This window comes from Lolium rigidum, chromosome 3 (assembly GCF_022539505.1).
Source record: "Lolium rigidum isolate FL_2022 chromosome 3, APGP_CSIRO_Lrig_0.1, whole genome shotgun sequence".
Lineage (NCBI taxonomy): Eukaryota > Viridiplantae > Streptophyta > Magnoliopsida > Poales > Poaceae > Lolium > Lolium rigidum.
The window spans coordinates 206,165,478-206,180,672 of record NC_061510.1 but is presented as its reverse complement, the minus strand read 5'-3'; the positions used below and the strand labels follow the sequence as shown (position 1 = coordinate 206,180,672).

Sequence of the window (15,195 nt, the reverse complement as noted above, 5' to 3'; positions counted from 1 at the left end):
CTTGGGACGATCCTTTAAAATCTGAGCATCATACACATAGAATTTAGTATGACAATAAATAAGAACCATTCATTTTGGTTGTCTGCATCAGGACTAAATGTGTACAACTTTTCATGCTAAAAGCTATCAAAAAAATTCACTCACATATAAATCAGGGATACAATGTAAACAACTAATTTTGACAACCTCATGCTGCAGATCATATCAAGCTATTCAGCAACGAGGTATAATGGGTTCTTGACAGAGTCCACACAAACTAAATTTGTATGCAACTAATTCTGCTATATCTACTACCAACCTAAAGAACTATGCTCTCCTCAGCCAATCATAGGTTTGTTAAACGAAAAAGAGATAAAAAGGGAACCAGAGCACAAGGCACAATCTTGTATATATGGACAGAGAGGTAGATCAAGAGAGGAGGGTCTCAAGGTTGTCAGAAGCTCACGTTGGCGTACTGCCCTCTGCTCCCTGAGGGTGGAGGAAGAGGAGAGGACGAGGCGTCGCAGCCTCCCTCCTCCGTGCGTGCTCCTGTGGCGGCGGGGACGAGGAGAGGCGCGTGGGACGCCGATTGGGAGGAGAAGGGCCGGTGGCGGCCAGGGAGGCGGAGCAGCGCCGCCGGACGCGGCAGGAGAAGGTCGCGTGGGGATTGGAAGGAGAGGTCGCGTGGGGATTGGCTCGTGGCGGCTAGGGTTTCACTGCTGCTGCTGCAACCTCTGGCCGGTCACCGCTGCCATCTCCGACCAGCCCCTGCCATCTCACCCCAAGGTGTGCTGCGGCGGCGCGAGCGGCGGCAAAGCTGCTCCCGGGGACGGTGAGGATGGAGCTCGACCTGAGGATGACGACCGTGGAGAGGGAGCGAGGGGATTAAGGAGGACGGGGGCGACGGGATTGGGGGCTGGCGGCGACGGCGGCGGCGATGGGAGGGCACGAGGGGAGAGGAGGACGTGGGAGGCGGGTGAGAGTGGAGCGAACGGAACGGGCCTCGCGGGCTCGTCACCGACCCATGGATAAAATGCGGAACCGAGCGAGGGCCTCGCTGCCCTGGACGAAAGCGACCGCGGAGATCGCGCCACGTCAGCTCGATCGGACGGCCAAAAATCCAAACGTCTGTGAGAGCCCCATGGGGGTGCAGCAATCATACCGTGGGATAGTATGATTACTTAAGCGTGAAAGTCCTTAGCATTTAGTCGCTACTTGCTAGTCTATGGAAATATATTTTGACGGCCACATTTGGATGGATACACCAGGGAATAGAGAGGATATTAGTTTAGAAAGTTTGTATTAATAATAAAATTACATTAAAAGACTCGATATTTGAGGATAATGTAAAATAAAGGAAAAAATCAATATGGATGTTACAAGAAACTGAAGAAAAATATGAAGAAAAAACAAGAAATTTAGAAAATCAAGAATACCCTATAAAGCATACTGAAAAATATGAATTAAATTATATTCAGTTAAAAAGAAGGGAAATTTGGTTATATATTTAATTGAATCACATTGTTTTCCAAAACATTAACAATTATTATGCATTTTTAAAATCTTACTGCCTTCATTGGAATATTTCTGTTTTTCTTAATTATGTATTTTTATTTTTCTTCACATCTTTATACATCTTATATTTTATAGAATGTTGAAGTTGATTTTGTGATTTGCTTCAAACGAAAACAACACGGTCTACTACTCCGGACTTGCAAAAACCTTATAGGTGAGCAACCAAACCTACGACTTTGGTGCCTATAATCCAAAAAAATCTGGCACTGAAGATGAAGGTTATTTCATGGACTTTCCAAAACTTTGAAAACTCATACTCCCTCCAGACTAAATTAATTGGCCCAATTTGCACGATTATTTTTATTGCAAAGTGTCAACATAACATGATGCATAAAATTAATGAAATTTATGTATCCATTCAGATAGCAATATGGCAACAAGAATCAGAGAACCGTAGCAGAACTATCCGAAATAAGCAGACCCAGATTCCAGTGCGTAACGGAAAAGGCAATATAGAATCTGACAGTAATGGATACAACAGTAGACGACTGCATTTCAAAAGTAGAACAGTGATGGAACATGGAAGTTCTTGTATGGTACTAGCAATACCAAAGTATGTACATCTTGACAAGTTGTACACTTGTACTGCACTACTGCACATGTCCAGACATCTGGCTGGGAAAAAGGTTAATGGTTTACTGCACAGAGTGCAGAAGAAAGTATGCAGAACATTCCAGGTTACAGAAAGTTACCCGCGAAAAAAAAAGGTTAGAGAAAATTACACTACTTCTGCAGCATTATTCGCACAGAAACAACTGGAGCTGTGCAACTTGTGCTTCTTATTAAGGGCCCACTTCGAAGACCACATGATCTCCAGGACCAATCTTTTCTGATTCAGAAAGCTTGATATGTTTGCGTTTGTGGTGTAGCATCTCACTGAGAAGGGCAGAACCACACGGGATGCCCCGGAACACCTTTCATTGGTCCTGTATCAATAAGAAACGGATAGATCCTTCCATCTCTAATGCTGTACACTTGAGAACGATAGGAATAGTTTCCCGGCACCTGGTGGGAGAAATTGGGGCAAAAGGGATCAAGAAAATAGATGCGGTCATGATCAATCTGATGATACCGAGTCCGAGAGGCAGGGAATGAGTTGCTGCAGGATGAGCTGATAAGAATACTGTCGCCGCCCAAGCCCTTCATTTCTACCCATCTCCATGGATCTGAACTGAAGTCCAATTCATAGACTCTAACTCCAGTGAATTGATCCCAGCTTCCTGTGAAGTATCTGGCAACCAGCAATAGCTTTCCATGAGACTGCACAATATTGTATTTTCGGCGGTCACTACCATCCATTAAGGGCAGCTTCTCTATCAGACAGTGCTCGGCGCGTGATACAACTGGAAAGGAGCGATCAGGAGGTGCCTTGAACTCAAAGGCAAAGAGATCTCCGGTGCTGATGTCCACAATGTAGAGCTTCCCCTGGTAGAACTCAATGTCAACGCAGCTCTTGATGCAGTTGCCCTCGCATATGCACCATGATTGCATTTCTGGCCTGCAGAAGGCAAGCTTATATTCTCCGTTTCTCCGGGAGATTGCAGCGGCGATGCAAGTGGAACCCAGGTTTTTGTCGGTGCAAGAGCTGGGGGCAGTGCCAGGTGGCGCGGAGAGAACTACTTTGACCAGTGCCATTGCATATTCAGGCGCATGTATAGTGCAGATGACCTCGCCCTCGCCATTGCAGAGAGGAACAGAGCTCTGAATCTTGCCGCATGAATGGGAGGCACAAGGCCTGGGCAGATGGATGGTCTCGCTGGAGAAAGGGTTCACCAAGAAACACTCACCATCGGCACCGGTCCAGGGACAGGGCGGCGTGCGCCAGTAGAGCCGGGTGCAAACGAGCCAGTCTTGAAAAGAGCCGACACAATCGCCGAAGTAGGGGTCCCTCTCGAGCGGCGTGCCAAGAAGTGGGAGGCGGTGAGCGGCGGTGACCAAGGCGTCTTTGCCGTCCGTGAAGGACGGGCTGGCGAGCGCGAACCCCGGACAAAGAATCAGAGGGAGCGGCGGCAGGGTCGGCGGGTAGCACCTCGCGGCGGCGAGCCATGAGCGGCAGACGGAGCGGAACCTGACGCGATCGACGGCGGAGGGTATCCTGCAGAGCACGGCGCCGATGATCTCCGGGGGCAATTCCGACCACAGCGACGCCCCTGTAAACGGACACGGTTTAGAAAAGCTGCATTTTACCGAGGACCAAGAACGCAAGAAACGCAACCACCGCGGAGAGCACCGCCGGGGATACGAAGAGAGGAGGAGAGGGAGGGAGGGAGATGAACTCACCTGGGGCGGCGCGCGCTCTGGTAGCCATGGCCGTCTTTGGGGAAGGCGCGCTCAAGATCCGCGCCCCCTTCTGGAAGCTTCAAGAATCGCCCGTTTGGAAACGGAATTGGAGGGAGGGGATGGTATTGGGGAATGGGGACTCGTCCAAGAATCCAAGATTGTGAGGATTTCGTAGCCAAAGGACTAGAGCCTAGAATATATGGCGCTGGTTAGCTTGAGGAAGCCGCGAAGTTCCATGGGGTTCGAATCGGCCCAATGACACCCTGACCCCACAAACATGCCAATGTGGCAGACCAAATCCCTTCTGTTTAGCCAACTCAGATTGCAAGACCGTTGTGGCTTCCCGCGCCCTTCTCTGCTACGGTAAATCTCCACCATTCTCTCAACGTTGGAAATCTTCTAAAACTTCCCTGATTGCCACCTCATGGCGACAGAAATTGATTGGTTTGTACAAAGGATATAGTGCGCGCTCCCATTGATCATCAGGTTTGAGTCCAGTCTCAACAGCATAGCACTATTGCCATTCAACCAGTCATCATTTGATCATTTAGAATCAGGCCATGATCCTTAGAAAGAGTAACAATGACATGAACTATTTCCATGTGCTCATCACTAAGACAAGGGTGGCACTAACTTCAAGTATGCCGGTCACAAAAATGCACCAACATAATACCGTGCATCAATAAGGAAGGGATCAGCACTTCCACAGATTCAATCAAATTTAACATCTTTCATCTGGCCATCATCAAATTGAGGTTGCAGACTATTCACAAAAGAAGAAATCTTGCAGACACAGCATTCCACTAGATATATTAACTACTAATGATGTCACCATAGTCTGCTGGCAGAAATAACCAAAAGTGCAACCACAGAACTGCAACAAGAGAAACTGTTAAAGATGCATTGCAAAACTACTACGGGTCCAGTTAATATGAAGCCATTGCTCACTTAAGTAATGATTCCCGCAAATGTGAACCAACTAAAGATCTACATAGCAATTTGAAAAGAGTGTAATGTACCAAAACTAGTATAAGTTGGCAAGCATCATATAAGTTCAGAAATTAGACAGCAGCATATGCTTCTTTTTTTCAGTTCTTGAAAAGCAAACACCACGGTCCTCACGCCAGGCAGCATCAGGGATTCCGATGCACTCAAGACTTATTAACATCAGAATTGGTGTACATCAATTCATTCAGAAGGAAACAGCCATGTTGGAGTCATCAGCTTGCCATCTGGTGCCCGGAAGTTGTACTCTGATATGTCTGTAGCAAAAGATGACAGTGTACCATCTCTCAAGTTGTACATGAACTTATCAAATGGAGGGCCATTTTTAGCAGGGTAGAGGTAGCCATCGATGAAGTAGATAACTTCGCCTTCCACGCAGTCATACTCCCAAGCATGAAATGATTTGGTGCTGCACGGGCTGATGAAGATACAGTCGCCATCCAAGGTGTTGATCTCAGTAAATCGAAAAGGTTTCGTGCTTAAGTCCACTATATATACTGCAACCTTACAAATGTTGTGCCAGCCTTCACCGCCACCCAAGTATCTGGCAACAAGCAATAATTTTCCATGCCATTCTACCAAGTTCCACCTCAGTCCATAGCTATCCTTGACCTCAGGCAGCTGGGGCACACAACGCTCAACACGAGACACCATTAGCCCACGGTCATCATCAGTTAGCTCAAAGGCATAGAGGTTTGTAGTGAGCTTGCTGAGCATGTAAAGCTTCCCCTGGAAGAAGGTAATGTCACTGAACTTGCTGATGCAGCCACCAAGGCACACGCACCACGACGTCATCCCAGGCCGCCAGAGAGCTAGCTTAGCTCCGTTCCTATGCACAGAGATGGCAGCGGCAATACATTTGGACCCAGAATCAGGAGCAGCTGACAAGATCACCTTGCAGAATGACATCACGTACTGTGCGGCGCTGATTGTGCACTCAACCACACCAGAGCCGCTGATGATGGGGAGAGATCTTGTGTAGGCATCAACGAAGTGAGAAGATGCAGAAGGAGGTGGGAGATGGACGACATCCCGGGAGAAAGCATTCATCAAGAAGCACTTGCCATCACCGAAGTAGCGACCTTCGTTGGGCCGCACGCCGGCGAGCCATCCCTCGAACGAGCCCACGCAGCGGACGTCGAGAGCCGCCACCTCCTTGGGCACCGGGATGCGGCGCGTGCCCGTCATCGCCCCGTCGGGGGAGAAGCTGGAGAAGGCGAAGTTGGAGTGCACGAGCAGGGGGAGCGGCGGCGGCGGCGGTCGGTGGCGGCGCGCCGCCGCGCGCCAGGCGCTGCAGACGGAGCGCAGCCTCGCGCGGTCCTCGACGCAAGGGAGGCGGCCGACCACGATCCCTAGGATATCCGCCGGGACGTCCGCCCACGACCGCCGCTGCGGTTCGCGCACTGCGTCAAATCTTGGCATGTTAAGAGGCATTTCATCGAGCACCTTGCCTGCGCGAGGGATGCAAACAGGAAGAGATGGGTTCGACCTGAGGTGGCAGGCGGAGGCAAGGGCGGCGCCTGGGCTCGCCGCCTTGGGAAGGTGAGCATCTCTTGCGCCATTGGATATTCCAAGTTTGCGATTTGGGTCTCAGTTTCTTCGGGTTACGCACAAAAAAAGTTTCTTCGGGTTTTCCCCTTCGCTCAGCTGGTCGTGAGGTTGCTGGCTATTGCTAGTCCACTGTCATTTTTAGGACAAGTTATAGGTTGCCTGAACTTTTTTTCTTTCGTGGGTTGCCCGGGTGTGTCGTAGGCATGAATATCACGGCTAAAACTATCTCCATTTCAGAATACTTTTCAGCTTAACATTGACTGGCCAAACTCTATAACCATATTTAACTTTTCAAAAAAAATACCACATTTAAGAATGCTTTTCAACTCATGGTAGACCGCCTAACCACTGAAAAATTTATAATTGTTCCTTCATGTGAGGCCCACCCATGAAGGAGTGTGCCTCTCCTCTTTCCAGCCGCCTTCTTTCTCTCTGTCTCCCCCACGACGCACCCTCATCCAGTTTTCCGCATTTTTAGCCACCGCCACACTGAGCCGAAGCCGGATGTGAGCCCTTGCCTTAGGGTTCAGGGGTGCGCGCCTCAGGGTTAGGGCCCGACATTGGAGAAAGAGGGGTGCGAGGGGAAGGCGAGGCTTAGAGGGGTGGTCGGGCCAACTAGAGGAGGTGGTGATTTGAGGAGGGCAAGGCGGCTTGGGAGTACCGCCGGCCGCGGACGGCGGCGGTAACTTGTGGTTACGGGGACAGAGCAGCCGGATCCGGTGAAGAATATGGTGATGGGGCGAAAGTGAGTTATTGTTAGAAATGACCTCACTCATCTTCATCAAATATCCATGCCCTAACCCATTATTAAGCTGAACCTAAATTATAATCTCTAAGCGCAAATACCAAACATCGAACGTTCAGATATTAGAACACGGAGCCAATAAGCAGCCGCTGGATTCTGGAAGCAACGACGGATGACAACTGTTTAAGATCTCGAGTTACCACAAGGTAACTCCACTTGTCCTCTCCACAAAATATTTGCTCAATATTAACATCATAAATAAATGGTACCGCGTTAAATTTACTTGTTGACTGTAGTGTGGCCATTATCTAGTGCGCACGGAGACCGTCCAAAATCGGTATAAAATCTATATCTTTCCCAACCGCAAAAAATATCATTATGGCACGCATCTCCACTTTCACTCCATTCCCCAATCGACAAGATGTAGATATTTTTTCTCTTCATTCCTCCGCTAAATTTGGCATCCTTTTTTTCTAGAATGGATTTTATATACACACATATGTGGGTGTTTTGTCACCGTCCATTTATTTTTCGATATTCTCGCTTGCCTTGATAGGTGGAAAAGTAGCTTTCTCTTTTTTTTTTATCTGAAGCTCAAAGCAAAATGGACGACGAAAACACCCACGCTCATGCTTGTAAGTACAAACATATTACTACCATTTCCCCCCTATTTCTTGGATTTGACTTTAGCTTGACAACGGAAGTGACATGTATTGTATTTCCTTTATGTTTTGGGTCCAGATGTAATTTGTTGTGTACTTCCTTTTCAAAATTAATACAGCCCGAGTTCCTTCGGAACCCTTTTGTGTTCACAAAAAAAAACTATGTTACCGAATTTCGCACTCCTATTTAGCACATGTGACTGCCCTTGGTTGACTCTCTTCAACATTGATCTTTTATGTAAGGATAGATTGAGTTTTTCTGAATGGACGTTGAGATGAGGCACACAAGTTAGTTTATTATATACATTTTTTAATAAAATTTGTCAAGGAGAACATAAAGATCGACCCGATGCCATTATCCGGGCAACAACTATTGGCACATCTACAAGATTGATAAAGGGGTGGCCACATGTGTTCTGATCTCACACCTATGGTATCATCTAAAGCTAGAAGCCTCACCAAACCGCTCAACGGCAAACCAGAAGCACAACTGGTCCAACTAGCACTTAGCGCGCATCGCATGCGCACACTCTAGAAGTCGTCGTCGCCGTTCTTCCGCGAGCCCATCTTCAGGACCCTATTGCTGACCTAATCATGATGCCAAACAACACCATCGCCATGCGCACGTCCGTCATCACGCTTCCATCGTTCAGACCCTGCTGCACCACGACGCTAAGATACGCCATGGTCGACACGGTAGATGGCACACCGCTCCACCCCCTAACGCCTCCAACAAGCATCTTGTCCACAACGATGCTCTCGGGGGGGTGGGGGGGAGGGGGATACAGACACCGGTAGCGCCTCCATCGTACGATCCAGGAGTATGAGATCTACGGTTTCCCCCGTAGCAGCAGAGCGAGGAGACGATAACTACATTGATGATACCTTCACCATGGTAACTACACATAAATGTTGTCACCGCCAACCATGACCGAAGTTGGAGCTCAATTTTCAGTGGCAACAACGCCTCCCTAGCTCGCAACCGGCTGGATCACCGCATAGTCACGCACATCAGCTTCACGCAGTCGCCAACCGCGCCACCATACAACAAGACGCCAGGCGGACTAAGGATTTGGGCTGGTGCCTAGACCCACGACCCGCTGCCTCCGATCCGCCCATAATGGTTAGCCCCCGCATGTGATGGTGACTAGTGGGGAAGGCTATGACCGCCTGACCAACGCCCCCCCCACCCCAGCTACCACGCTCGGATCCCTCTGTCGACATCGCGCCATCAGCCCCACGGAAGTCACCTCCACACCTTCTATCCCAACACCTTAGGCGTCGGGGCTGCCACCACGATGGCCAACACCGGTGGCAGGGCGTGCTCTTGGCGGCTAGGGTTAGGCCATGCTGGCGTCGCCTTGGAAAAGCGATGCGAGGAAGCAGTGGCAACAATAGATTGAGGAGTTGTACACTTAAAAAATCACATGGAACTCAAGTTTAGAAATGTCATTTTGGGCCTAAAGTTGCACAAAAAATGTGCAGCATGCTTATGCTGTACAACTAAATGGACTGAGAAATTATCATTTCACGAACCTAAATTTTGGCTTGAATGAAATTGCCATGTTATTTATGGTACTGTATAAGAAATAGTTTTGTGTTCTCCTTTTCTCGGATCGGCAGTTTGTTCTCCTTAAAAAAAGGTCAATTGAACTTGATATTTTTCTTAATAAAATCGTAAAACTTTAGTACTCCTTTTGGTTCAAAATAATTGTCTAATAATAAATGTATCTGCACACTAAAATATGTCTAGATATATCCATTTTTACCGATTATTTTAAACCGAATGGAGTATCAGTAATGTGTTGTAGTGTTTTTGAACCGATAATGTATTATTTTCTAATGATTTTATTTTAGTAAGTCTTCAAAGTCGCAGAAACACGACACCAACACGCAGTCACGCAGCACACTCTGGAAACAACTAGGGAGGACAGGTTTGCAGAAATCTAATGATTTACTAGTACAACAGTATTTGCATCTGAATACCCTGTGCATATTTTTTTTTCTATTTGACAGAGTACACAGTTAACAACAACAAACGTATTAAATGGTCGCGTTTTTTTATGCTTGATGAGCAATCCAAAACAAAAACAAAAAATGGTCGCGTTTTTTTATAGCACCATTACACTATCATGATACTATACATGTAGTCTTTTATTTTCAAATAAATACTGTATACAAAATAATATCACATAGTAGAAGGTACACTAGTAGAAAAGAGGGCTTTGTTTTTTTGCTCTAAACACCATTAGCACCGGATTTGGCACGAATCGGTGCTAAAGGGGGTCATTAGCACCGGTTTGTGATCTGGACGTCTAGGGTACCAGCCGCGGCATTAGCACCAACTCGTGCGGGACCTTTAGCACCGGTCTAAAGGTTTTTCTGCTCCCCACGCACCTCCACCCCCCCCCTCCAGTGGATCGTCTTTTTTAACTCTGTAAAATAGAAAAGAAAATGATAGAAAATTCAAAAAAAAAAAATCTTTTGAGATTCATGTATGTTACGGCAACCTACTATTCGGGAAAATTAACAAATTTGAATTTCGAATTTTGTTTTTGCATAAAATTTTTGAAAAAAGGTAAAATGGCATTAACTTTTGCCTACGACGTAGAAAAAAAGTGTATAATATATCAAAATGATCGTGAGAAAAAGTTACATCTGAATTCACCAGGGTTAACAAATTATAAGATTTTTAAATTTTCAGGTTTTAGGTTTGGCAAAAAAAAATTAAAAAATGAAAATAATTAAAAATAATACAAATTATAAAGTTAATTTTTATTTATTTATTCAAGATTATTATTACATCATTACTTTTGTTTATTAAAAGAATTATTTGAAATTCAAACAATAAAGAAATATGACATCGACCAACATGTTAATAGGATTGATATGATACTAGTATCACATGTTAATAGGAGTACATGCGCGCGAAGCAATTGGATGCAGGACGGGAAGGAACTTAGAAGTTAAGCGTGCTAGTGCTAGAGTAGTGGGAGGATGGGTGACCGAGCGGGAAGTTTGAGCACGAGTAAATAATTTGACTACAGATAAGTGTAGTTAGAGACTAAACTTGTGAAATAACTAAAAGATTAGAAATTCGGAAAAAAAGAATACGAACCGGTGCTAAAGGTCCTCTCGCTCGGGCGCTCGGCAGCCGCCACGTGGTGCGAACCGGTGCTAATGAGGGGGTGGGGGGGGGGGGGCATCCGGTGCATATGGCCTTTACCAACCGGTGCTAAAAGCCCGTTTTCACTAGTGGTAGTTTGAAGCTTTTTCAAGTAAGAATGACGGAGAAACTGGAGACGCCGTGATATTCAGATACGGAGAATCAGCGTATTCTGTTGTGCATTTCATTTCATGGTTCATATTGCACTTCAGAGCCTTACATGAATTTGTTGACAAGTCCATTGTTCTCACACAAAGATAGTGACAGTAACGAGAAATTGAGTGTGATCTGAACGATTTAGACAGCAGTAACAAGAACTAATAAGTGCAATTATTCATTTCATTGCCGAAGGCTTACAAACTGAAAGGTACAACAAGGCTAGTTTTATTATACTGACAGACTACAGCAGTCTTTATGTGGCGCCCGATCGCCATGCTCCCTATTCTCCGATCTCGAACGCCGCCGCATCGAAGGTGTCAGACAGACCGGTACCAGTCTTGAAGGTGACCTTGTCAGCACAGGACTCGTCAAGATAGACCTCGACCAGACTGAGCCACAGGAACAGCTCCTTGGTCTTGATCCCGCTGACCTTCTTGATCTTCCCCTTTTCGACGAAGGCGGTCACCTCTGTGGCGTAGGAGACAGTCTGCTTGATCTTCTTGAACGTGTGCTCTTTCTTCTTCTTCTGGAGTATCCACGCGAACCCGCTCTCGCGGTTGTACCCAAACTCCTCCATGTCCTGCAGCGGGAAGAGGCCCTTCGGGAGCCCGAGCTCTTCCAGGAACTCGATGGATCTCTTCTTGCAAGCCTCGTCCCCCTTCACGACCTCCGCGCCGGCACGGTGGCTCTCGACCAGTTGGGACGCCATTTCAGCACCACTGACTGGATCTGAACTGCTTGCAACAACAGATAGGTGTTGGTTGTGTGATGGTACAGGTGAGCTTGTTGTGAGTGATACGATATGTGCAGATGGTGCTGCTTTATATAGGTGTTGCAGCCTGCATGCTACTAGAGCTTGATTCTAAGAGCCTGTACCATCGATTCATTCTGTGTGCGCGCCAACCCAGTGAGACCGGCGGCTCTCCTCTATGGACTGGTTTTTCATTTTTATTTTTTGAAGAAAAAGGCCTCCTCTTTGGTGTTAGCATTACTACGTGGCCGGAAAAATTGTCCAGCCATATCTGACCATTGAAATTGAAATGCGTCAATGCTGAACTCCATAACAGAACACTGGAGAGCTGGTCATGGGTGACTGAATTGACCATTTCTTATTGATCTAGAAATCCCTGCGTTCTGTCCACCATATTAGGCTCTGTACCAACATCCCTACTTTCCGTGAAACGGTGATATCGGAGAGGCCGAGAGGCTGTGCACAAGTTTGTCTCATAGTGATCTGATGATGTCTAACGATTTAGCAAACCAAAGTTAATAGTAACCCTTGCTAGTGAAAGCGAAGCAAAGCCAGACGAGAAGAACATTCGGATCACATGGGCCTAAGAAGTGCACCCCACTCTGTTTGCACTCTCAGTACCATAGTACGCTTTCCACACACGAATACACCCAGCCAACACTTCTGCTGATTCATCCGTGGAGCTATCACGTGTCACACAATGGACGAATTGGTCTTCCATCACTCAGAAACGCTAATCAACAAGCACACAATAAATAGAAGTATGGTAGTTTGGAGGAGAATCACATGGGCCCTGTAGAGTTTCAGATACCCAGTTCTTTTTGAGGATTTGAGGGTTTAGGGCCCTCAAACTGGTAAAATCCTCAAAAATAACTGTTTTTTAAGGGTTGAAGTCGAAACGAGACGCGGAATAGAACCCTTACACCCTTGAACCTTTAAACATTAAAATTTTTAAAGGCCGAATCCTCAAATCCCCACTCGACCTGCACTATTGAAGATTGGGAGGCAAATTCAAAGGCCCTTTATTTTCGGTCAACGCTCGCTCGCGGGAGTGAATTTTCAGCAACTGCCATCTTCCTCGCTTCCTCGTCCTCATGGCCGCGCGCCGCCGCCGTCCATTTCGGTCGCCGCGGCGCCCCGCCTCCCCTCCTCTCCCGCGCCGCTGGCCGCCGCCTCCTTCACTCGCGGCAGCCCGCCCACGGCCCACAGCAGGCTGCCGTTGGTGGCCGGCCCCGCCCATTGCTGTGCTCGCCCTGCCTCCGCGCCGCTGCGGAGCTCGCCCCGCCTCCCCTCCCCTTCCGCGCTGCCGGCCGCCTCCCCCACGCACGGATCCGCCACCGCCGCTGCCTCCTCAGCTCACGGCAGCCCGCCCACGGCCCACAGCAGGCCGCCGTCGGTGGCCGGCCCCGCCCATCGCTGTGCTTGCCCCGCCTCCCGTCGGATCCTGTTTTAAGGGTTTGAAGGCCGGGGCGTAGATCAGTGCCCTCAAACCAACCCTCAAAACAGAATATTCTGTTATGAGAGCACTGATCTGCGTCGGTTATTTTGGACCTTCAAAATCACAATTTCTCGACCCTCCTTGAGGGTTGAGGGTTGCATGTATGAGGGCACTGCTAGTGATGAACGAACCAGGTTCTGAACAACAACGACGATGGCCTGTCTCCTGCTCATCATATGCAACAACAGTAGTAACTGCTATTTTCATGCTCATCATATGTCGAGCATTGTCTAAATACAAGAAAATAAGTGGTTGAGGACAGCATCAGTAAGACATCACGCAAATCTATAATGGAGAATCCCATGCACAGAGAGTACTCTTACATAAATTTTCCTGATAAAAGTACTCTTACAGACAAGCCCTCAGCATCTGACTATTGATACAGCAGATACAGAGTACTCATAAACACCATCATACGCACATAGTTATTCATGCCTAGATATTGTGCCTGCCAAAAATACCAATATATCTAGTTCTGACAGCAGCATATTATAAAACACATCTCTTGGATTGAGAAACTCCACCGTTCCAACCCTAGCCATAAAATTACAGGTCTTGCATTGAAAACTTGCACGTATCTGAATAATGGGCTCCAAACTTAGTGTCCCCTAGTATCCCTGCAAAAATCAAAAATAGCTTAAATTTATGTATCATCTGAAATCTAACTATCGGTTTGCCAGCAGTACCAACAGACGAGATCAACTGTCAAACATGTAAATCGGTTTGTTCAGGTTACACAATAAAAAAGGGAAACAGGCAAACAAGAAATAGAAACGGCATGGCATGACATGACAGCTACAGGGAAGAATAAGCTTTCTTACAAACAATAAAATCCAGGCAAGGATGTCCGATTTAGAAAAAACTCTCAGAAGGATTCTCGGCAGGATGATGAATAAGACAGTCACAACAGAAGCCTACCACAGGCTAATGCTACAGTCACTTAAGAACATGACATGTCCAAGCACGGAGAACAGGAAATCACTTGCCAAGTATACAGTTAAATGATACTATCAAATAGTCACCATCTGAAACATAAGGATTCTAAGAAAAACAGCTCAAGATCCTGATTGACCCAAATAACCCAACGAAACACATTCCCAACCAAAAAATAGTTGTCACAGCTGTGACACACCATCCGAAAGTAAAAGACATAATATGCTCAGATATAGCAGAAATTAGATGGCAACCCCATTTTCTGCTTTACAAGAGCAATCAAAATAGTGTGTTTCTTAGAATTCACTTCGAAATATCACACCAAGTGGTAACAGAAGGCTGCGTAGTGAATCAAGAACTACACATGTATAGATAATGGGCAGTCTGATGAAGAGCAAAAGATCCAAATAGGAAAGACTAGACTCTCAAGGACAAGTTGATGGCAGAAGGACCAAGCTATTAGTGCTATAAAGTGTACTGCACCTACACAACTGGAGTGGCTAAAAACAGAGCAAACAACCCAGATCAACATCGGGCAAACAAAACAGATCAACAGAGCAGTATGGATTTGGAAGTCGTTACAGAGAGGATTGCAAATGAATGGGCAACATTTCAAAGAGATCCATACAGAGAGCAGACAACATGCACTAGCTATAAATTCACAGACTTCAATTTCAATTAGCCTTCAAAAACATTAGCCCAACCTGGCAGCATATGTAAGATAAATAAGCAAAAACATAGCTGGTCCAGTGTTATACTACCATATCCAACAGATAGCTAAGCAAAAGGCAGCCATGTAAAGCCGTTTTATGTCGTGGATGTAACCACGGCAGATGCTACAGGGGGTAGCACTTCGTTGATGCGAGGGGAAGGGAACATCGCCATCTACGG

The 15,195-nt window shown here is 46.8% G+C and overlaps 3 protein-coding genes across 3 annotated transcripts; all 3 read right to left on the bottom strand.

Annotated features, from left to right (window-relative positions):
• Positions 1–2,098: 2,098 nt before the first annotated feature.
• On the bottom strand, positions 2,099–3,862 carry LOC124695988. Its single transcript, XM_047228784.1, has 2 exons — positions 3,835–3,862; positions 2,099–3,704 (listed from the first exon to the last, which is right to left on the bottom strand). Exons 1-2 carry the CDS (start codon positions 3,860–3,862, stop codon positions 2,428–2,430), a joined length of 1,305 nt encoding a protein of 434 aa, XP_047084740.1. The 3' UTR covers positions 2,099–2,427.
• Positions 3,863–4,702: 840 nt separating this feature from the next.
• On the bottom strand, positions 4,703–6,027 carry LOC124695987. Its single transcript, XM_047228782.1, has one exon. It carries the CDS (start codon positions 6,025–6,027, stop codon positions 5,023–5,025), a length of 1,005 nt encoding a protein of 334 aa, XP_047084738.1. The 3' UTR covers positions 4,703–5,022.
• A 5,365-nt stretch (positions 6,028–11,392) lies between these two features.
• On the bottom strand, positions 11,393–11,831 carry LOC124698872. Its single transcript, XM_047231276.1, has one exon. The coding sequence runs from the start codon at positions 11,829–11,831 to the stop codon at positions 11,403–11,405; it is 429 nt and encodes a 142-aa protein (XP_047087232.1). The 3' UTR covers positions 11,393–11,402.
• Positions 11,832–15,195: the final 3,364 nt, after the last annotated feature.

Coding starts and splice junctions, on each gene's coding strand:
- LOC124698872 (XM_047231276.1), bottom strand. CDS start 11,831: ATGGCGTCCCAACTGGTCGAGAGCCACCGTGCCGGCGCGGAGGTCGTG.
- LOC124695987 (XM_047228782.1), bottom strand. CDS start 6,027: ATGACGGGCACGCGCCGCATCCCGGTGCCCAAGGAGGTGGCGGCTCTC.
- LOC124695988 (XM_047228784.1), bottom strand. CDS start 3,862: ATGGCTACCAGAGCGCGCGCCGCCCCAG. Junction 3,705..3,834: donor CAGAGCGCGCGCCGCCCCAG/GTGAGTTCATCT, acceptor GTCCGTTTACAG/GGGCGTCGCTGTGGTCGGAA.